This window comes from Hemitrygon akajei, chromosome 19 (genome assembly GCF_048418815.1).
Source record: "Hemitrygon akajei chromosome 19, sHemAka1.3, whole genome shotgun sequence".
Classification (NCBI taxonomy): domain Eukaryota; kingdom Metazoa; phylum Chordata; class Chondrichthyes; order Myliobatiformes; family Dasyatidae; genus Hemitrygon; species Hemitrygon akajei.
The window spans coordinates 70,475,756-70,500,362 of NC_133142.1; the positions used below are offsets into that span (position 1 = coordinate 70,475,756).

General features: G+C 42.4%; 1 protein-coding gene across 1 annotated transcript in view; it reads left to right on the top strand.

The window, feature by feature from the left end:
* The first annotated feature begins 17,121 nt into the window (after positions 1–17,121).
* LOC140742049 (interleukin-17 receptor E-like) overlaps positions 17,122–24,607 on the top strand; it is a 98,266-nt gene continuing 90,780 nt past the window's right edge. The window contains exon 1 of the mRNA XM_073072778.1: positions 17,122–17,374. Within this exon, the coding sequence (XP_072928879.1) occupies positions 17,252–17,374 (123 nt within the window). The 5' untranslated portion in view covers positions 17,122–17,251. The remainder of the gene's footprint in view (positions 17,375–24,607) is intronic.

Genomic DNA, 24,607 nt, shown 5'->3' on the forward strand with positions numbered 1-24,607 from the left:
GCCAATACGACCCCAAGGAGGACATTTCCTGCCCAGGGACTATCCTCCCACCATCCTGCGTGGTTGCCACCCCCACTTGGGAGATCGATTCCAAAGTAAAAGAAGCCCAATGGGATGACCCCGACCCCGGCAACGGACCTGGTGATCGCCTGTATGTGCCCGTTTCCGTCAGGTCTCAAGTTCTCCAATGGGGGCACACGTCTTGGTTCACCTGCCACCCTGTGAGTGATTGGACCCTAGTGCTCCTGAAAAAACACTTTTGGTGGCCGTCCATGGAGGTGGATACCTGTTCCTATGTCTCAGCATGTTTCATCTGTGCCCGGGGAAAAGCCTCTCCTCGGCCACCTGCGGGTTTACTTCGTCCTCTACCTGTTCCTGGTCATTCCTGGTCTCACATTGCCCTAGACTTTGTCACCGGTCTACCCCCTTCACATGGGAACACCACCATTCTCACCATGGTAGACCGGTTCTCCAAGGCGGTGCACTTTGTAGCCCTCCCTGAACTGCCTTCCTCTCAAGAAACCGCAGATCTTCTCGTCCACCACGTCTCCTGCCTCCATGGAATCCCCGCAGACATCGTCTCTGATCGGGATCCCCAGTTCGTCTCACAGGTATGGAAGGCCTTCTGTCAAGCCTTAGGTGCATTGGTCAGCCTGTCATCTGGCTTCCACCCCAGACGAAGAGGCAGACGGAATGGGTCAACCAAGACCTGAAGGTGACGCTACGTTGTGTAACGGCAAACAACCTGTCAACCTGGATCGACCACCTCCTGTGGGTTGAGTATGCCTGCAACTCTCTGGTGAGCTCTGCCATTGGGAGGTCTCCGTTTGAGTGCTCCCTGGGGTACCAACCCCCGCTGTTCCCAGTGCAAGAAGAGGAGATGCAGTACTGTCGGTTCAGGACCATATCGATCGGTGCCTGAAGGTTTGGGAGGAGACATGCACAGCCCTACTCAGATCAGCAAAACACAATAAGAAGCAGGCCAACTGACACCGGACTCCAGCGCCTCAGTACCAGCTGGGGCAGATGGTGTGGCTTGCATCCAAGGACATCCCGCTCAAGAATGAGCATAGGAAACTCGCCCCTCGCCTGCTAGGACCATTCAAGGTGGAAATTGTTATCAATCTCGCAGCGGTCCGCCTAAAACTGCCAAGATCTATGCTCATCCACCCGACTTTTCATGTATCCCAGTTAAAGCCAGTCTCCGTCAGCCCCTTGTGTCACCCGGCTGAGACTCCCCCACCTGCCCGTATCATCGACAACCATCTGGCATACACCGTCCGAAGACTACTGGATGCTCGCCGTAGGGAAGGCGGTTTCCAATACTTGGTAGACTGGGAAGGGTATGGTCCAGAAGAGCGTTCCTGGGTCCCCCGCTCCTTCATTCTAGACCCTTCCCTCATCCAGGAATTTCATCGGCACCATCCAGACAGGCCCGGAGGATCACCGGGAGGCTCCCGTTGAGGGAGGGGTACTGTCATGGTCCCTTCTGGCAATCCCCCACCTGGTTATTTTCCTCAGGAATTGGGCCTCAATCACCTCGTTTAGTTTCCAATCATTCTCAGGTTCCACTAACTACAAACATCTGCTTTCTATCAGCAAATGCAGTATGAAAACCCTGTAACCACAACAGGGAGCTGCCAGTTCGTTGGTCGACTCCGGTGTGAGTAACCTTGTTTCATGGTTCTTAGGATTGCCAGTTCTAAGTCTAGCATCGCTACTGGATATCGATTCCATGCTCGCTACATCAATAACGTCTCCCGGCTCTGTCTCTGTGCCTGTGTTCTGCACTTGGGTTTGTCCACCGCCATGGTCGTGTAACAGGTTGAGTCTTTGGTAAAGAAGGCAAATGCAATGTTGGCATTTATTTCAAGGGGAATAGAATATAAAAGCAAGGAGATAATGCTGAGCCTTTATAAGACATTAGTCAGATCGCACTTGGAGTATTGTCAACGATTTTTAGCCCCATTTCTCAGAATAGATGTATTGTCATTGGAGAGAGTCCAGAGGAGATTCTCAAGAATGATTTGGGGAATGAAGGGGTTAACATCTGAGGAGCACTTGGCAGCTTTAGGCCAGTAATCACTGGAATTTAGAAGAATGCAGGGGGATTTCATTGAAACGTACTGAATGTTGAAAGGTAGATTTAGGGTGGAGGTGGAGAGGATGTTTCCTCTGGTGGGGGTATCCAAAACTAGAGGGCACAGCCTCAAAGTTGAGGGGTGACCTTTTAGAACAGAGGTAAGGAGGAATTTTTTTTTAGACAGAGAGCAGTAAATCTGTAGGATGCTCTGCCACAGACCAAGTCCATGGGTATATTTAAGGCAAAAGTTGCTAGTTTACTGATCGGTCAGGGCATCAAAGGATTATGGCAAGAAGTCATGTGAATGGGGTTAAGTGGGATCCAGGATCAGCCATGATGAAATGATGGCACAGACTCGATGAGATGAATAGCCTAAATCTGCTCCTATGTCTATGGTCTACTTTCAGTGTAGCAATCTATCCTTTATTATTCATTATCATTCATCTAAGCAACCTCTGCCATTCATAAAGTCCTCTTCCTTGCCTTTTGCAAATTTCAGATTTTAACTGTTCCATCACAGTTGGTGACTATTCCATTAAAGGAACATTAATGGAACATGAACTGTTGTAATAAGTTTGCTGACACATGAGAGGGTCAGCAACTTTACATCCCATGTTGGTCATTGTGGAGGACCTGTGCTGAGCCTCTCATGGAGATGCAATTATGAAAAATGCCTAGTGGCTTCCTTTGGAGTTCATGAAGATTTGGTATGACATCTGAAACTTTGACAAACTTCTATAGCTGTGTAGTACATTTACAGGCTGCATCACAGCCTAGTATGGAAACACCAATACCCTTGAACTGAAAATCCTGCAAAAAGTAGTGCAAATGGCTCAGTTCATTAGGGTAAAGTCCTCCACAGCATAAGTCCATAAGCTCTCTTCTTGTTTTGTTATCAGCAAGAAGGTACAGGGGTCTCTGCACTCACCCCATCATTGAAACATTCTCACAACCTATGGACTCACTTTCAAGAGCTCTTCATCTTGTGTTCTTGGTATTTATTGTTTTCTTATGTATTATGATTATTATTACTTTCTTTTTCCACTTACACAGTTTGTCTTTTGCACACTGGTTGAATGCCCAAGTTGGGTTCAATTCCTGCCATTGCCTGTAAGGAGTTTGTACGTTCTCCCCGTTGACTGTGTGGGTTTCTTCCAGATACTCTGGTTTCCTCCCACAGTCCAAAGACATACCAGTTGGCCATTGTAAATTGCCCAATGATTAGGCTAGGATTAGATCAGGGGATAGCTGGGTGACATGGCTTGAAGGGCTGGAAGGACTCAATGTATCTCAATCAATCAGTCAATCGATAAATAAATAGGTAGATAAATAAAATGTATGTCAGGGTTGTATTTGATGTACTTTGATAATAAGTTTACTTTGAATTGACAGCTAGATAAGATGGCCTGCCACTAGAACACTGGAAGCTCTCATGTGGAACTTTTTCCTTTTAAAATACTCCTTTAAATATCATTACAACCCAGCCCTTTCCAGCTATCCTTTCTGTACATTTTGCTTCAATAGTTCTCTGGCTGAGCACGTTATTATATTGGAATTGTACAAAAGCAAGTTGTTATGTTGCTGTGAATCTTGGAAACCATACAGCCAGCTTCTCTTCTGTGAAATGTATTCTGGAGATTGTCAACACAATTCACAGCATCTCAATTCAAACTTTCTCATTGTCTCTTTTCCCTTTCTGCAGGATTGATGAGCATTAGCTGAAAGAGAGTGGCAGCAATACATCATTGCACCAGCATGTTGCCTTGGAAGGAGGATTTGCAGTTCAGTACAAGTTCTCCCCTGTGATGCTGTGCCACAAACAAGATAGAGATTTGTTCTCCTGCCTACCAATGTCTTGTTAAATGCCTGTACAGTCTAAGCTTAGCTGCTTTCTCCAAGCTTGGACCAAGAATTTTTCTATGTTTGATTTGAGTTATGAGGGAGAAAGAACAAGTTCAGCTTGTCTTCCTTGGAATGGAAGAACTGATGGGGGGGGGGTATACAAAAGTTATGAGGGGTGTAGATAGGGAGATAGTAGGAAATCTTTCTCAATAATGGATGTATTTAAAGTACAAGGCATAGATTTGAAATATTGGATAAAGATAGATAGATAGATAGATAGATAGATAGATAGATAGATAGATAGATACTTTATTCATCCCCATGGGGAAATTCAACTTTTTTCAACTTTTTAGAGGTTTAGAGGGCATTTGAAGGAGTTTTTTTTTCACCTCGAATGTAGTTAGAATCTGGAAGGAACTATGAGGGGTAGAGATAGGGTGAGTACATGCAGGTTTTTTAAGCCTCAAATTGGGCGAGACTAGAACTAGAGGTCATAGGTTTAGAGTGAAAGGTTTAGGGGGAATCTACAGAAAAACGTCATTCAGAGGCTGGTGTCAGAGTGGAATGAGCTATGAGCAGAAGTGGTAGATGTAGGATCAACTGCAACATTTAAAAGAAGCTTGGATAGGTGCTTGGATGGGAGTAAGTTTGAGGGACATAGTCCAGGTGCAGGTAGATGGGCCTAGACAGAAGTCAGCATGGACTAGATGGGCCAAAGGGCCTGTTGCTGTGCTGTAGTTCTCTGTGACTCTGAACTACTTGAGTTGAAGGCAGAGGTAAGTCTTCACAACATCTGAGAAATAGATAGATGAGCTCTTGAATTGGTAATGCATAACAGGCTGTCAGTCAAATGCTGGGATTATCATAGATTCGGAGACTTGAGGTCCACGCCTTAGAGCAGCAGTATCAACAAGCCTACTAGGTAGTACCTCCTAGAGTTAAATCTTTTCAGAAAGATCCCATGGCAATTGCTTGAACACACTTAACATTTTGCAGTATGGTTTTTAACTGAAAGAAAATCAGAAATGCTGGAATAACTCAGCTAACCAAGCAGCACCTGTGGGAAAAGGCTGATGGCTGAAGGGTAACAACTATTTGTGAATCTGGCTCCCCTCCTTCCTGATGTCCTTCATTCAATAAATGTTGGATGTATCTATTCTCAGTAACACCCTAAACTTTCAGTCTCTGTAATCAGCTTATGAATTCTCCAAATCTGAAAGGTGATCCACATCGATATAAATTCACCTATCAAAAAAATCTATTTTCAATTTGTTCCCTGAACCCCTTTGGAAAAAATCATCAAACTTAGTGCATCAGATGTTAAATTAGGCATACAGATTACACATCCCAAATCTTTCTATGAAAGAGTCCTCAGTTATATTAGAAAGGTTTACATTATTGGTGACGAGTGGGTTGTATTTGATTTCTAACATGTTACACAGATACTGTAATTGTGATAAGAATCGATAAATGGAGAGTTGGAAATCCTAATAGTTACCATCATATCACTAAAGTGTCAAGTACAGGTGAGCCAATTTCAATTCAGCTCAGAGCAGTTTAAACGTGTTTGTCCTATGGTTCAGTAAGAGCTTGAAAATACTGTTTGAAAGTTTCCATTTTAGCCCACATAGGAAATAATTTATCTTAATTTCCACTTGCAAAAACAAAATGAATTGGCAAAGCCACAGTTACTAAGAAGTTCATTATTTATTCATTTATTACATTATCATTTATCGCATAAGATTTACTATAATTGGGGGCATTTGATTATAAAGTTGCTCAGAGATTTTTACATTTAAATTAATTATCCAAATTTCAACATGGGTGGATTGGCTGTTTGGGTCAAAATTACTTCAAACCATATGATTTTTTTTACAAGCTACAGTCAACTATACTTTAGAAGCAATTCATTGACTAAAGGATGCTAAGCTGAGGTTTCTAAAGGTACAATATGAATGGAAGTTATTCTTTTGACTTTACACGTAATGACCTGATTTGGAAAAATGACAGGCAGGAAATGAAACATTTTGGTTTACGCACATTCAGCAGTCCAGTGCAATCTCACTTTTCCAGCATGAACCATACAAAATGCTAGTAGAACTCAGCATCTTTAGAGGGGAATAAACAATTGACATTTCAGACAGAGACCCTTCATCAGTTCATCTCCTTACATCTTCAACACCTTCCTGATGAAAGTCTTCAGCCTCTATTTACTATTTATTTCCCTCCTTGGATGCTGCCTGACCTGCTGAGTTCCTCCAACATTTTGTGTGTTTTGCTCAAGTCCTGAAGCTTCCCTCATTTCATTTCACCCCCTTTCCCTCCTGAATCACTGCCCTCCAACCGGAAGTCCTGCTCCTGACCTCTCACACCCTTCACCCCTGTTCCTACTTCTAAACTAATGCTTAAATGCCCACACTGTCCCCATAAACCATCCTTACAAACCTGATGGGTATTGCAGCTAACTAATCTTTCATTTCCTTCTGAGAATTCTAAATCCTGGATTTCTATACTCAACAGCTTCAAGGGAACACCGTTACCCAAGAGACCACCTCAAGGGAAATTGGAATGCGGAATAAATATTAGCTCTATCAGTGACACATAGATCCCAAAAAAAACCATCCGACTCCCATAAAGTTTAAATATCCGTCCGTCTATAACTTGAATATTTTCTAAGATTCTGTTTTGTAGCTTTCTGGTATAGAGAATTTGTGACTTTCTGAGAGAAGAAATTTTTCATTATCTCTGTTTTAGATAGTGATCTTTTTCTGAGCCCATACACCCCATTCTAAATACCCCTAACAGGAAATCATCCACGTAGCATCCACCTGTTAATACTTACAATTTTTTAAATGCCTTGTCAAAACCCAATTAATATTGGATTCTAGCAGTCTCCTAATGATGGTAGACTAACTGGCCTATAGATTCAAATCAAGAGTTCAGCTTTATTTGTCACATGTACGTTGAAACGTAGTGAAATGGCCACAGCCAGTAAATGAAGAATTACGGGAAGAATCCAGAGATCATAAACACAAGATTCTGCAGATGCTGGAAATCCAGAGCCACACACACAAAATGCTGGAGGAACTCAGCAGGTGAGGCCAGAGATCAGGTTGGAGCACTTCTAAGATTGGAGGCATTTCATTGTAAATACTGTGAAATAGTGACATTATATTTGAGTTTTCTATTTTCTCGGAAACATCCCCAGAATCCAGAGGCTTGTTATCTGATTACAACCAATGTACTCACTGCCTCTGCAGCACTTTCTTTGGGGCCCAGAAATGTGTTGGTCAGGTCCAATGTTTGTCTCATTATTTTACACCAGTAATAGTTTAAAATTTCTTCCTCCCTTTTTGCCTGTAATTCTCCATTATTACTAGGATATTTTACTGTCTTCTTCAGTGAAAACCAGTCCTAAATAATTATTTAGAATCTCCATTGTATTTAATTTCCTGGACCTCATTCATGATTAGATCACTAATTATCTTTGTCAACCTCTACCCTTTACCCTACCTGTGGAATATCTTAGACCATAAGACATAGGAGCAGAATTAGGCCATTCAGCGCATTGAGTCTGCTCCACCAATTTATCATGGCTGATAGCGATCCCACTCAACCCCATACACCTGGCTTCCCCCGCCCCATAACCTTTGGTGCTCTGATCAATCAAGAAACTATCAACTTTTACTTTAAATATACCCATGGGCTTGGCCTCCACAGCTGTTTGTGGCAGAGCATTCCACAGATTCACTACTCTTCGGCTAAAAAAAATTCCTCTGTACTTCTGTTCTAAAAGGTCACCCCTCAGTTTTGAGGCTGTGCCCTCTAGTTCTGGATACCCCCACCATAGGAAATATCCTCTCCACATCCACCTTATCTAGTCCTTTCAACATTTGGTAGGTTTCAATGAGATCTCCCTCCCCCACATTCTTCTAAATTCCAGTGAATACAGGCCCAAAGCTGCCAAACGCTCCTCCTATGTTAACCCCTTCATTACTGGAATCATCCTCCTGAACTTCCTCTGGACTCCCTCCAATGACAACACATCCTTTCTAAGATATGGGGCCCAAAACTGTTGACAATATTCCAAGTGCGGCCTGACTAGTGTCTTATAAAGCCTCAACAGGAACTATAGGGAGTACACAGAATCACAGGTTAAAGCAGAATTGAAAAAGTCTATTCATCCCCCACATCCATGATAACTTGCCACTATTGTCTTTATGCAAACTCTCTCCTTCTTAAATGCTGTCAGCAAATCTGTTTCCTCCATTCTGTCAGTCCATGCGTTCCAGGTACGTTATTCACTATCCTTTGGGTGAACAATATCTCACCTCCCTCTCAGATCCCTCTAAAACTGTTACCCCTTGCACTAAATCTATCTCCTCTCATTTTATTCACCTCTGACATACTGTAGTCTATCCTAAAGGTAACCCTCATGACTTTATATACCTCCATCATGTCCAATGAAAACGGCCCTCATCTCTCAAGTTTCTATTCATAACTGAAATGCTCTGTCCAAGGCACCATCCTGGTGAATCTTCTCTGCACCTTCTCCAATGCTATCACATCACTCCTACAGAGTGGCAACTAGAGGCCCATCTGAGGCCTGACTAATATTTATGAAGTTGGAGCATAACCTCCCTGTACCTGCACTTGTATTCAATGAGGGTCAGTATCCCATTTGCCTTCCTAACCACAGTATTTACCTGCACTGCTACCTTCAAATATCTTCAAGCTTGTACACCAAAATGTCCTGTATTTATTGAGATACAGCGAGGAATAGGTCCTTGCAGCTCTTCAAGCTGTGCCACCCAGCAACCTTCGATTTAACCCTAGCCTAATCACGAGACAATTTACAATGACCAGTTTGCCTAAGCATGTGTTTCACCAGTGGTGTGCAGATGAGAATCTCTGAATGAATTTCACACAGTCCTTGGAATATAGGAGGAAACTGGAGCACCTGGAGAATATACAAACTCTTTACAGACAGCAGTGGGAATTGAACCCTGGTCACTGATACTGTAATGTGTTGTGCTAACCACTACATTACTGTACTCCTCCCTTTACATTCCCTAGGACCCTACCATTCATTATGTATGTCCTTGTCCTCACCTGATTGGTACTCACACAATACATAACCTCTTAATTACCTGGATTAAGCTCTATCTACCATTTCTCAGCCCACACCATCAATAACTTCACCAATCTCTGTTTCATCTTCACGTTTACTCACATACTCTGTCTTCTCCTTCTTTATATATATTTCTGAATTTCCTTTGCTGATTTCTAAAGGTTTCCCAAGTCTCTGGCCAGCACACTCACAGTTGCATTATTGATACTCTCTCTTTCAATTTGGTACCATCCTTAGCTTCCTGGATAAGCTCACAGTTACCTAGACTATTCCTCCTCCCATCCTATCTCCTGCAAAAATGCTATCCCTTTCTCTCAATTCCTCCGCCTCCGCCGCATCTGCTCTCAGGATGAGGCCTTTCATTCTAGGACAAAGGAGATGTCTTCCTTTTTTTAGAGAAAGGGGCTTCCCTTCGTCCACTGTCAACTCTGCCCTCCATCGCATCTCCCGTATTTCACGCACCTCTGCCCTCACCCCATCCCCCCGCCAGCCCACCAGGGATAGAGTCCCCCTGGTCCTCACCTATCACCCTACCAGCCTACAAATCTGACATATAATCCTCCGTAACTTCCGTCACCTCCTACGGGATCCCACCACCAGCCACTTCTTCCCCTCCCCCCCACGCTCAGCTTTCCGCAGGGATCGCTCCTTAAGCGACTCCCTTGTCCATTCATCCCCCCCATCCCTCCCCACCAACCTCCCTCTGGGTACTCATCCCTGCAAACGGAAGAAGTGCTACACCTGCTCCCACACTTCTTCCCTCACCACCATCCTAGGCCCCAGACAGTCCTTTCAGGTGAGGCACCACTTCACCTGCGAGTCAACTGGAGTGATATACTGTATCCGGTGCTCCCGATGTGGCCATTTATACATTGGGGAGACCCGCCGCAGACTGGGAGACCGTTTCGCCGAACACCGGCGCTCAGTCCTCCAGCAGTGGCGGGATCTCCCTGTGGCCACACACTTCAATTCCACAGCCCACTCCCACTCCGATATGTCTGTCCATGGCCTCCTCTACCGTCAAGATGAGGCCACACGCAGGTTGATGGAGCAACACCTTATCTCCTGCCTAGGTAGCCTCCTACCTGCCGGCATGAACATTCAACTCACAGACCTCCATTGATACCCCTGCCCCCCCCCCACCCCTATCTATAATTTTAGTCTGGTTCTCTTTCACCCTCTTTTTCCCCCCTCACTATAATCTCCCCCCAGCCCTACCTTTCTTTCTCTTTTATTTCCCATAATCCTCCACCTTCCCCCAGCCTATTTCCCTTCAGCCTATCACTTCCCAGCTCTCTACTTCATCCCTCCCCCCACTTCTTATTCCCCCTCGACCATCCCATGTTACTTCACTCCTGATGAAGGGTTTCGGCCCGAAACGTCGTCACTACCTCCTCCCATAGATGCTGTCTGGCCTGCTGAGTTCTGCCAGCATTTTGTGTTTTTATTTATTTCCAGCATCTGCAGATTCACTCGGGTTGCCATCCTTCTCATATATTCTGTTTCGCTATAAAATGTATGTGCTGAAATTTGTAAAATATCTTCTTAACTGTCTGCAACTACCATTCTCCTGTCTGACACTTTAATCTACATTCAGTGGCTGCTTTATTAGGTACCAACTCTACCTAATTCAGTGGCCATTGAATGTGTGTTCATGGTCTTCTGCTGCTGTAATCTACCCACTTCAAGTTTCAACGTGTGCATTCAAAAATGTTCTTCTGCACACTACTGATAAAACATGTGGTTATTTGAGTTACTGTCACCTTTCTATCTGGCCATTCTTAAAAAACGTAGAAATATAGAAAGCCTACAGCACAATACAGGTCCTTCGGCCCACAATGCTGTGCCGAACATGTACTTACTTTAGAAATTACCTAGGGTTACCCATAGCCCTCTACTTTTCTAGGCTCCATGTACCTATCCAGGAATCTCTTAAAAGACCCTAGCGTATCCCCTCCATCACCTCCGCCGGCAGCCCATTCCACGCACTCACCACTCTCTGTGTAAAAAAAACTTACCCCTTAATAGAGGCGTGTCCTTTCAAAATGGAGATGAGGAGGAATTTCTTTAGTCAGAGAGTGGTGAATCTGTGGAATTCATTGCCACGGGGAGCTGTGGAGGCAAAGTCTTTATGTGTATTTAAGGCAGAGGTTGAGAGTTTCTTGATTGGTCGAATCATGAAGGGATACGGGGAGAAGACAGGAGATTGGGGCAGAGAGTAAAATTGGATCAGCCATGATGAAATGGAAGTGCAGACTTGATGGGCCAAATGGTCTAATTCTGCTCCGATATCTTATGGTCTTATGGCCTTAGAAGCCAAATACTGTTAATATTGTAGAGTCACCGTGTAGTACAGCATGGAAACAATTTTATTGGCCCAAGTGGCCCATATTGTATCTGCTAATCCCTGATACTCCCATGTCTTATGGTCTTAATGATAATTCTGACATTACATCTTGCAAAATAAATTGAGTGTAGTGTCAACAAAACAGTAATAATAGGCTCAAAATGTTAATTATGTTAAAAGATTACATAAATTAAGTTTGCAGGCCATGTAGTTTACAAGCTTATAGAAAAATTTGACACGAGGAATGAGTAAAATTATTTATGGAGATGCCAGAGATTGCAGATACAGGAATCTGGAGCAAATAAACAAACTCCTGAAGACACCCAGAATGCCAAGTAGCATTTTTGGAGGGAATGAGCAGGTGACATTTCAGGTCAAGCCCCTTCAACTTAATGGAAAAAGTAGGGGGAAGGTATAAAGGTATGATAGGGAGATGTGGGGCAAGAGCTGGAAAGCAATGAGTGGATCAAGTGATGAAGTGTTGATCGGCAGATGGTTGGGTGGGGGAAATCATAAAGGCTGGCAAATGATACTATTGTTGAAAGCTGCAGGTTATGGAATCTGATAAGGAAGGAAGTTGAAGCAAAACTGAATTAGTATAGTGAGCAAATCGGAACAGTGGGGGGCGTCGGTAATGGGAGAATAAGCTGGGAGATGGGGGTGGAATGGCGTGGGGAGGGGCTGGAGCTTTGTCTTGGAAAGAAGGAGAAGGAAGGGTCAGAGAGGGAGTGGTTTCCCTGAAGACTAGAAAATTCAATATTCAGTCTACCCAGGTGAAACATGAAGTGATGTTCTTCCAGTTTTCATCTGGTAGTGAAGGAGGCAGAGGACAGAGCTCTATGTGGGAATGGGGTGTGGAATTAAAATAGATGGCAGTCGGGGACTCTGGGTAGTCATGGAAACCAGATACAGGTGCTCAGTAAAACAGACAGCAAGTCTGTGCTCAGTCTCACCTAAGTAATTATTAATACTGGTTAAATCTATATCTGAAAATTAAAACAAGACCATTTTGACAAAGCATCTGAAGAGGTAAAATATACTAATGCCAATCACTTTCAACACCCAAATGCGATGCCCATTTGTCCTGAAAATACTGATCAATATATTGACTAAGTGTCCAACCAAACTTTGCCGCTTACTAATCCTTTGAATGAAGAAGTACTGCCTCTTCATTCCATTGTTATTTTAGACAATTCCTTCTTCTTAAAGAAGTTCATACGTTCACTTTGTTTCTAAGAAAGAATGATATAATCTACCCTTCCATGTCCTCTCTTGATTTATGCCAGTGTTTTCTAATGTTCAGGACAATGCTATTACTGTAAAGTAGCCCAGAATTTACAGGTTTAAAGATAATCATGACCTCATATGGCTTTTAATCAAGATGTCTCCATCTTGATATTGCTGAAAGAGTTTTTAGAATCTCACTCTGGATGCTCTGACAATTTAATTGTTAATTGTCTTGGTTAACCTCAAAGTTGAACATATTATATATTTCTAAAGTTCCTCTCATATGATCTCCTGTCAAAGCAATGTTTGTAGTAATATAGCTTCTTCCCCATTTTTCTATCAGTCCTTCTCTTAACATATCATTTACTTCTAACACACACACACAAAACACTAGAGGAACTCAGCAGGTCAGGCAGCATCTATAGAAATAAATAAAATGTGTTGCTTAATTTTGTAGATGCAAGCATCCAAATTTTAAGGCAATTATTTCTAAAAACGGCCAAGTACTTTCATTAATAAGTGGGGCCATTGTGTGTGCAACTCTTCATTTTGTCTTCTTCCCCTCTGCTATTGGACTTTTGAATGATCTGTGAACCCATGAACACTACCTCCTCATTCATCTTTCACACTAGTTATTAATTTTCTAACTTATAGACATTTTTATATACTGCTTATTTATTATTATTGTTTCTTTTTTTCTCTTTTTGTGTCTGCAGGGTTTGTTAGTTTTTCTTTGCATATTGGTTGTTGGGTGTGGTCTTCCATTGATTCTTGTATTTATTGTGAATGCCTGCAAGAAAAGGAATTACAGGGTTGTATATGGTGACACGTGTGTACTTTGATAACATACTTTCTTTCAACTTTTGAACTTACATGAGATGCAGTATGTCAGTGATAATAAACCTGATTCTGATGACTGAAAATCTCCATGGTTTAATGTGGTGTATTTGGACTCTCTGTGTACATGTTTACTGGGCTCTCCATCTATAAATATTGATGAAGGTTTCAATGTGGGTTTGACAGATTCCAGAGCCATATGTTATAGAAATGACAGTTCCAGATTTAAGGGAATCAAGGGATACTATGTTAGTGAGAAAATACTCCTGATGTAAATGAGAATCTAACTCAATGAAAGCGCAGACCTAAAGAGAACAGGCTGTTAGCTTCTTGCTGCGTCTGTTGCTTTTTTATATTAAAACGGGGAAACTAATTAAACACTGAAGGTGTAAGAACACAGAATCTGAAATATCTGTAGTCTCCGACTTTAGATTAGCTTATTGAATACTGAAACAACCTCTGTGACATCTGTTCCATTTACTGCACCTCTTGAAAATGTGTACTTCTTTTGAAAACAGCACGTTCCACAAGGAGGGTGTAGGAGGAGATGAAAATGAAGAAACTTTGCTGGAAATCTGAAATAAAAACAGAATATGATGGTAACGTTGCAGGTCAGGCAGCTGTGGAAAGAGAAACAGTTAAAGCTTTAGCTCAAAGACCTTTCATCAAATGTAGGACATACCGTATATACAAAAAGGTGCCAGAAAAGGGACAGTAACATCATGAGGGATCCCATCTACTCTGCTCATGGACTGTTTGTCTCACTCCCATCGGGAGGAGGCTACAGAGCATCCAAACCAGGACCATCAGACTCAAAAGCAGTTATTTTCCCCAAGTAGTCAAGCTGATCAACACCTCCCCCCGCCAATCCACCCCTCTGGCCAGCTCTCCTGTCCATTCTGCTCTCCAATGTCTGCTTGCTCAGGGAATTGGGTCTGCAGTCCTCGTAGTCGCCTGATGCTGGTGGCCAGAGGTGGGAACGTCGTGAGCAGTGTGCGAGGAAGTGGAAACGAGGCGAGCGGGCAGGAGTCCGTGCCAGGAGAAAAGCAAGCCCCAGCCAGCCGGCTCTCCCGTCCATTCTGCTCTCCAATGGACATTAGATTGGACTACATCTGTGGCAACAAAATACTCGGCAGGAGTACAGAAACTGACGGAATCCCAGACGCCACCATTCAGCTGTTTATTTATGTAACAGATTTTCCCCCAAGCCATCGGACTACCAGCCTATTGCCCTCTGCTGTGCCTATTGTCTTGTTTATTATTTATTGTAATACCTGCACTGTTCTGTGTACTTTATGCAGTCCTGGGTGGGTCTGTAGTCTAGTGTAGTTTTTTGTTGGTTTACATAGTTCAGTGTAGTTTATGTATTGTTCATGTAGCACCATGGTCCTGAAAAACATTGTCTCGTTTTTACTGTGTACTGTACCAGCAGTTATGGTCGAAGTGACACTAAAATGTGACTTGACTTGACTCCACATCCCCAACCACCACTGTCAGTCACCTTATGTACAGTCATGACTGTAGCAATCAATCGATGCAGGTATATAAGCTGTCTTATGTATTTGGATTGTTGTGTTTTATTATTATTTTTGTGTTCTTTGTGCTGCATCGGATCTGGAGTAACAATATTCTGTTCTCCTTTACACTTGTTTACTGAAAATGACATTAAACAATCTGGAATCCTGAATCCTAAGGGGTTTGGGAATGTAATTTTTTACAGTAGTGATAATTAATAGTTGTAAATTTCCCAAATATTCTCATAATGTTTGATGATTTATAGGAGTCATTGAGTCACTCGAATTTGGAACTCTTGAGTGTGATGACCATTTATCACTGATAACCTATGTCCCATCTTACCATTCCCCTTTACACCAACTATGTCCCCTCTCACACTCAGTTTTTATCTGAAACTTTGACACCCCTACCCCCACAAATGTCGCTCAACCCATTGAGTTCTTCCAGCAGATTTTTCGTTGCTCCAGAGTACAACATCTCCTGTTCCTATGTTTAATTCCCATCTTTTCCATTCTCTGTAAATCATGTTATGCGATGGCAGGAAAAAACAGAAATCAGGGGAGGTAGTGTGCAGTGCATGGCCTAAGAGCACTGTATATGGACCAACAACATCTGATTTCCTGAGATTGACATGAAAGAGATGTTCTGTAGGTATCCTGCTAGGTCACATTCCTCTTGCGAAAAAAGAAATCAGTAGCGATATCTGGGGAACACAAGGTATAATTAAATTCACCGCCCGCCATTAAAATGTAAGTACCACATATATCTTTATTTACTCAAAGAAGGAAATTGCTCACGAAGTTGTGGATTTTTTTTAAGTGTTTATGGCTTTATGAGGAACAAGATACATACATTTCAAAGTATATTTACATGTTTTAAACAGCTTTAAATGATTTTACATATTACTTTAGCAGAGCAGTCAGTTAAATCAGTGACCTGATTTCATCACATGTGCAAACCTGTTCATTTTCACAATCACTCTAGAGTGACCGTGTTTCCTGTTCTGGTTTGCGGTTTGTTCCTGCTCATGAGATTTTCAGGTTAGTTTCTTATTCGGTAATATTTACTTCTCCCCCGCAGCTCTGCTAGACATTTAGCTCAAATTTCCTCCTGCCTGTCTGTAAAGATGTGACACACTGATACAGGGGCCAGGCAAACGATCAGGAGTGGGCACACCGGCATACGTACAGGCATACTCGCATAGGCATGCATACGCAGATATACACAGCATAAGCCATGTATTTGCAGATGTACAAACGTTTGTACTTGCGACAACGCTTACACCACACGCACACACACACGTGTCTACAGACACACAACCCGCATACAGACACACGTGCACATACAGACACACAACCCGCATGCAGACACACGTGCACATACAGACACACACACTCAGATATACACACGGGTCTCACACACACACACACACACACACTCAGATATACACACGGGTCTGCAGACATACAGACACAGACGCGCGCACGGACTCCGACCCGTAAAGAATCCTGATATTTAACACTTCCATCACTCTTTGGGAGATGCTGCAGGAGAAGTCAAAATGCCATTATTGAGTTACACTCAGCAAGCTGAATATTTCTATTAAAGGAGGTTAACTTTAGAATAAAAATATAGGAAATATTTTACTTTAAAAGGGGAAGGTTGAGATAATAACCCCGGCACCCATCCTGCTCGAGGAATAAGTTGAAGTATTGCCTGAAGTTTAGTCTGTCTCCGTTAAGAAAAATGTTCAATTTCTCCCTAGTTACACCTCTAGAATGTTGATGATTCATTAATCCCATGGGTGAACTTGCAAATTAATACTCAGATGTTTCCAACCAGACTCCTTTCTCCACTGAACATTTACCTTCCTTACACAAACAAGAGAAAATCTGCAGATGCTGGAAGTCCAAGCAACACGCACAAAATACTGGGGGAACTCAGCGGGCCAGGCAGCATCTATGGAAAAGTGTGTAGTCGACGTTTCGGGTTGAGACCCTTCGGCCGGACGTTACCTTCCTTACTCTGTTTGAAGAGCTCGCGCTCTTCTAACTGGGGTACTGCCCCTTTAAACATTTGGGAGAGGCGTGACCGCCCTCCTCTGCGGGTGCGATGAATTGTGTCACGCTAAGTTCAAATTTATTTTACTTTCAGAGTCAGCTGCATCTGAACGGCCGCAAATCCCCTTCAGCGGCCCCGGAGATCGTACGGAACTTCGCTGGAAGTGAACCGGAGAGCTTCCGCCAATTCGAGGTGTTTCCAAGCCCTCATGGATTCTTTCCCCGGCCGCCAGTTCTCCCTGTTTTTGATCGGCGCTCTGCTAGGCGGTGGACTGTGCGGTGTGAGGAGGGTTACCGAGCTGAGTGCCCTGGGCGGCTCAGGGGGGCGGCAGGTAAGCTGCACCCAGCGAACGAACGAACGAGCGAACGATCGAGCAGACACCATGGATTCGCAACGCAGTTGGGAAACACGTGGTCACGTTCGGGTTTAATATCTCTGACATTTGGCGGCGGCAATACATTGCAGTACATAATAATTTATAAATTACAATAAGTAAACATAAACAAGTAGTGCAAAAAGAGGCGGAAACTAGTGAGGTAGTTCATGGATTCTATGTCCATTCAGAAATCTGATGACAGGAAGAATCTTGTGGCTTTGGTACGGTAGTGGTGGGGGGAGGGTGTGGAATCTAATTTAAATTGCAAGGGATGGTCTTCTGGATATAACCCGAGGAGCAGGAGAATCATGGATTTGTACAACAAAAAGTTTTACTAATATAGCAGCCTTGGTGTAATGAAACGTTCCAAGGTACTGAACGGGAACATTGTCAGTTCGGAGGGGAAAAAATTCACAGCGACGAAAATACTGAATACAATCCTGTGTATCATTGAGAAGGGGGGAAAATTACATTCAAGAGATGAGACAGAGAATCATATCTATGTTAAAAGGATGGTGGTGAAATTCAGCCAATTTCACACTGTATAAGAGGGATTTACAGAGTTTATTAAAGGGTTAACTTTGAATATTACAGGAATGTGTTCTCCAATTTGTGCTGGAGAAGTCCATACGTATTAAAGAAATGATAGGACCTCTCTGGTGTTCACTAATAGGCTGGCTGATAAACAAAATTTCACCAAAAGACAAAAGCATGTTAAAAATCTGCTGTCAGCACACACAAAATGCTGGAGGAACTCAGCAGGCTGGCAGCATCTGTGGAAAAGAGTACAGTCGATGTTTCCAGCCGAGACGCCGACTGTTTAATTTTCCATAGACCCTGCCTGGCCTGCTGAGTCCCTCCTGCATTCTGAGAGTGTTGCTTGGGTTTCCAGCGTCTGCAGATTTCCTCTTGTTTGTGGAAGTCTGTTTTGCTGCCCAGAGAAATATTCAGAGTATTTTTACAATTTGTAGTCCAGTCGTGCTTACCCATGTTTGCAATGACCTTGGATAATTATTGTAAACTGTAAAGTCACAAGTGCAAGGTCTCACTGCCTGACAGCGAGACAGAAAAAGAAACACTTTTTACCACAGGAGAGAATAAAGAGAACACAATACAAGTAATATCAGCATGAAATGTGAAACAGAGCTGCTTAGAAATATTTGAACATTGTTAGCGATAGATTTTCAGGCTGAAGAAATTAGCAGAAGTTAGGAAGAGGAAGGCCAGCGAGAAGCATACCAGGTGTGGTAGGAAGAACAAAGCAAAAAATAAGGCCACTTTGCAAATAGTGTCAGTGGTATGGAGAACTTCACATTCAAAAGACAGAACTAATCTTATTCCTGTTGAAGTAGGAAAGGGTGAGAAGTAACATGAATTTTGAAGAAGTGAGGTTCTGAAAAAAAGGCTAATATTAGACATTCACAGGGATGATCGCCGTCATTTTGTACGCCTTGGTGATTTGCACCTCAGTAAGTAGGACACTGAGTGGGTATCACCCTAACCTTCATAAGGCTGCATCATAAAGATGATAATCTTTTACGTGACTGAAATGACCTCAGAGCCAGAACCAACAACAAGGCTGGTGCTGGCTGAGATTTAAAAGCTCAGTCTGCTTGGAATCAGCAGGTATTCAGATGAAGGGAGCAGGAATCTCAGATTCCTGTCTTAATGCTGGTGAAATCTGGCCGCAAAATAGGTGAAACCTCTTTTAAAGAGATTAGCCTTGTCACATGTACTTTGAAATATACAATGCAGCATTTGGGTCAATGACCAGCACCTCGCAAGTGTTGTCACACTTTCTGTGCCAACATAGCATGGTCACAACTTGCTAACCCTAACTGGACATCTTAGGAATGTGAAGCACCCGGAGAAAATCCACACAGTCATGGGGCGAACGTTCAAACTCCTTATAGAGAGCAGTGGGAATTGAACCCCAGTTGCTGGCACTGTAAAGCTTTATGCCAGCTGCTGCACTTGCCAAGACAATTGATCAGTTAGCCTGCTGCAATGTGCTGTCTGTCTTAAATGTGCTTTGTTTAGGTAGGGGTACTGGAGGGAAAAGCATTTTTATATTTTTCTCAGTGATTATTTGTGGAATATATGCCTATGAAAGCATCACCACCCAATCTATCACCTGGCATTCTGGAACAAAAATCCTAGCATTTAATTTTTCCCCTTTCCATTCCTCAGTCGCCAAGTAGCCAATGATAGAGGAATGACTAATTATTAAGAAAAGATTTTGAATTGGTCATAAATAACGGTACATGTTGCTCAGTTATACCCTGGATAAAACCACTTTCACTTCTTTAATAAGGAAAAAAGCATCATTTCACAAGAGTCCTATCAAACAAAAAAAGACCCCAAACCCTATTTGTAGGAGATTGAGAGAAATGCTTGGTTATAGAGAATATAGAGAAAATGCTTGGTTATAGAGAATATAGAGAAAATGCTTGGTTGTAGAGAGTTGTTTAAATAGCTTAAGTGAGTTTTGGAATGCAGTACAGAGCTTAGAATTGTGACAATGGAAGAAATGGAATTTATTTGAGTAATGATTGACACTTTGAGCAGAGGCACCAACTGGGGTAGAATGTGATGACTGCGGTATTTGAAGATTGGTACTCAAGCATGTTCCACGATGAAAAAAATAGAATTCATACCAAATTTGATCTGGAAGTATCGAGGTAAATGAATGCATGTTGGAAACCTCTTTTTTTGCATTTTTCATTTCTAAGTTAAACACCATGCTGTGTTCAAAATGATAAGAGGCAATGCAGTAAATACTCCAAGGAAGAGGAGAAAGAGAATGATATTTCAGATTAATGAAAGTTAATCAGAGCTCTTGTTGCTCTGTCCCACACTCAGCCTTTGTCTCTTCTTCCTGACGGACACAGCCGTTTGCTGGTGTTTAGTTGTTATTATTTGTTCGTCTTCTCAGTGGTTTGACATCAGAAAAGAAGAAATGAACCAAGTTAAAAGGAACTCTTTTTCACCAAAATGTTTCCTCTTTCATGCAGAACAGTTGCATATTTCGTATAGTTCAGTGGATTATTTTCGGGTTTTCAATATCCACAGCATAAATTCATACATTCGTAGAATTACACAGCACAGTAACAGACCCGTCTGCCCATTTGTTCATGTCAGTGAAGATCCTCTCTAGTTTAATCCCGTTTATCTGCATTTGTCCCATATCCTTGTAAATGTTTCTTTTCTATTTATCTGTCCAATTGTTTTAAAATGTTGTAATTGTACCTGCTTAAGTCACTTTCTCTGAAAGCTTGTTCAATATGTCCTCTTTGTGAAAAATGTGCCCTCACATCCTCCTTAAATCTTTTACCTTAAAGCACCTTAGAGCTGCTACCCTGGGAAACAGATGATTGCTATCTACACTACCTGTGCCCCTTCCTATACTTCACAAAAAACAGTCTCAGCCCATCCAGTCCCCTATTGATTCAAGCCATCTAGTCCAGACATCATCTTTGTGAATCTTCTCTGCAGTTTGGCATGTCATTTCTGTAGGGTGCCACCGTAGCATAGTGATTAGTGCATGCCATCACAGCTCAGGACATTGCTCATCCTTTGTAAGGAGTTTGTATCCTGTCCCCATGGAATGCTTGGCTTTTCTCTGGATCCTCTGGTTTCCTCTCACAGCCCAAAGATGCACTAGTTAGTAGGGTACTGGGTCATTGTAAATTGTCCTGTGATTAGGTTAGACAACTTAGACAACTTTCTTCATTATCTCCAATACTACAAAATCTGGTGTCACCTGGAAATCTACTGATCATGCACCTTCCATGTCATCCAAATCATTAATGTAGATGACAAACACCAATCCCTTTTGCATACAATTGATCTTTGGCTTCTAATGTGAATATCAACCATTCACTACCTACCTCCGGCTCATGTACAAAGCTGTTTTTGTATCGACTTGACCTGCTTACCTGAGATCCCATGTGATCTCACCTTCCAGACCAGCCTACCTCGATAAAAGCCTTGCTGAAGTCCATGTAAGCAAAGTCTACCGCCCTGCCCTCATCAGTCCTCTTGGTCATCTCTTTAAAAAATTCAATCTAGATTCATGAGTCTTGACTTCCCACAAAGTCATGCTCACTATCACTAATCAGTCTCTCCTTTCCAAATATAAAAAAGTACATATACAGGGTATGTCACCATGTACTATTTTAAGATTCATTTTCTGGCAGGCATTCACAGGAAAATGAGAAATACACCAGCTGCTAATAAATAAATAAATAATACGGAGAACATGAATTGTTGAGGCCTTGAAAGTGAGTCAGTAGGTTGTGGAATCAATTGCAAGATGAGGTGAGTGAAGTTCTCCACGCTGGTTCAAGAATCTGATGGTAGAATGGTAATAACTGTTCTTGAACATGGTGGTGTGGGACATGAGGCTTCAGTACCACCTTCTCGATGACAACTGTGAGAAGACTATGTAGCACCATGTTCCTGAAAAACGTCTAGCTTTTACTGTGCACTGTACCAGCAGTTATGGTCGAAATGACAATAAAAAGTGACTTGACTAGACCTGAAGAGAGCGTGGCCTGGGTGGTGGGGATACTTGATGATGGATGCTGCTTTCTTGTGCAGCACTCCTTGTAGATGTTCCAGTGGCTTTTCTTGTGATGAACTGGGCTGCATCCACCTCCTTTTCCATTCTTGGGCATTGATGATTCCATTTCAGGCCGTGATACAACCAGTCACAAACTCTCCACGGTGGATCTAAGGAGGGGCATCTATATGAACACATTTTGACTCTCAGCTTTCCTTCCAGTAACTTCTTTGTTGTTGAGCTATACAATATTGGTTTAGTTCAGGTATTGCCTCTGGGCTATATTCAGAGTCATGCCCATTTGGTGGCCTCCTGAGAATAAAGCCTCTCATTTCACTTGCATAGAAGGCAGGGAAATTCAAGCTATTTAACATTTCAAAGTTACTGTTTTATTCCTAACATTTTCCTATACATTCAGGGGCCACTTTATTAGGTACACCGGTACACCTGCTGATTAATGCAAATATTGAATCAGCCAGTCCTGTGGCAGCAACTAAGCGCATACAAGCATGCAGACCTGGTCAGGAGGTTCAATTGTTGTTCAGACCAATAGAATGAGGAAGAAATGTGATCTAATTAACTTTTTAACATTGACCATGGAATGATTGTTGGTGCCAGATGGGGTGGTTTGAGTATTTCAGAAACTACTGATCTGGGATTTTCATGCACAACAGTCTCTGGAGTTTACAGTGAATGGTGTGAAAAACAAACAAACATTAAGTGAGCAGCAGAGCTGTGAGTGAAAGGACTTTGTTAATGAGAGAGCTCAGGGGAGAACTGGCACACTGGTGGTTCAAGCTGACAGGAAGGCGAACGTAATTCAAACAGCCACATATTACAACAGTGGTGTGCAGAAGAACATCTTTGAATGCACAGTACGTTGAACCTTGAAGTGGATGGGCTACAGCAGGAAAAGAACACGCAGCGGCCAGTTGATTAAGTAACACAACATTTGTCATCTGTTCCTGCCATGTCTTCTAACTGACTTGAATTTCAAGTTCTCTGCTTACAAGCATTCCTTCAGCAAGCAGCCCAGGGCATGTTGACATGAGTTCCAGCCACCTCATCGTGTACAGAAGCAGGAGGCGCTGAACTCTGATCTGTCCACACTCTAACAGTTGTACCAGGCTTCAGCATGCACCTCAGCTTGTAGTCCTGGACTTTAGAATGAGCCAGCCAGTCTACAGTTCTTCATTTGGACAACTCTTTGCAGGGGTCATCTACTGATTTTCAGGTAAACTAGAAGACATCTTTCTTCTGATGGCATTTAAAGAAAAAGCAGCTGGTTCTAAATTGAGCTTTCTGGCACTGCAACTCAAGGGCTGGATTCTGCGTGGTTTGTGTTTCACACGGAACAGTACAGTACGTACAAGACCGTCATACCACAATGTTGTGTCTATCTTTTAACCTACTCCAAGATCAATCTAAAATCCCATTCCACATGACCCTTATTTTTAATTCCAGATGTATGTGGACAAAATCAACTATGACATCTTAAGCCCTGTTTTGACACCTGGCCCATGTTAGGATTATAGGTCAAAATAAAACTCCAACTATCCTTCTTCAATACAGCAATAAGTAAAAGTAGATACTGTAGTGGTAGTGAAGATGCTTTTAGAAGCATGTGAATATGCAGGGAATGGAGGCACATAAATCATTCAGGCAGAAGAGATTGAGTTTGTTTTGGCATTGTGTTCAACATAAACACCGTGGGCTGAAGGGTCTGAACTGTCTAACGATCTTTGTTGCTAATTTGCAGGTTGTTGAGTACATGCAGGAGAAAAGTTTCATGGGCTGTGCGTTCAAGGTGAGATAAGGGAAGACCTGCCAGTCCTCTATTCAATCTTTGCTGCACTCGCCCTGTAGCAAATATGCCCATCTTTTTTTTTTGATATCCAAAATAAACTTTATTCATAATTTTAAAAAACTTACAAGAATAAACCATCAATGCCTTTTCATTCTTACATTTGTAGACAATGCATTAAGCTGTGTTGAATTACATTTCTTAAACCTCTAGCACCACTGCCATTAATATGGTTCCCCCGGGGTAGATAGATAGATAGATAGATACTTTATTCATCCCCATGGGGAAATTCAACATTTTTTCCAATGTCCCATACACTTGTTGTAGCAAAACTAATTACATACAATACTGAACTCAGTAAAAATATGATATGCATCTAAATCACTCTCTCAAAAAGCATTAATAGTAGCTTTTACTCAGTTCACTACTGCAGTAACTGAGGGCCTTTCTCACCTGACCAGGCCCTCCCTGTCCTCCTACATTGTGTCCTTCTCCACCAAGCCCTGCCGATGGCTGCACCAAGCTTCGGTGCTTCTCCCAGGACATACACGAACTCCTGCAGCCTAGAATGCGCCATTACACCATTAAAAAAAAATACCTTGGACCCCTCTCATTAATCGAGGGGTCTGTGGAGTCCAGGTTGGGAACTGCAACTCCATGGACATCTTGATGTTCTACCAGACCAACCAGTTTTGGGGAGACTAAAGTGTGTCTTTCACTGAGCTGATGATCTTTTAGCAGTTCTTTTTCAATCTCTTTATTATTATTAATAACATTATGAACAAAATACAATTGATATATTAACAAAGGTATTACAAAC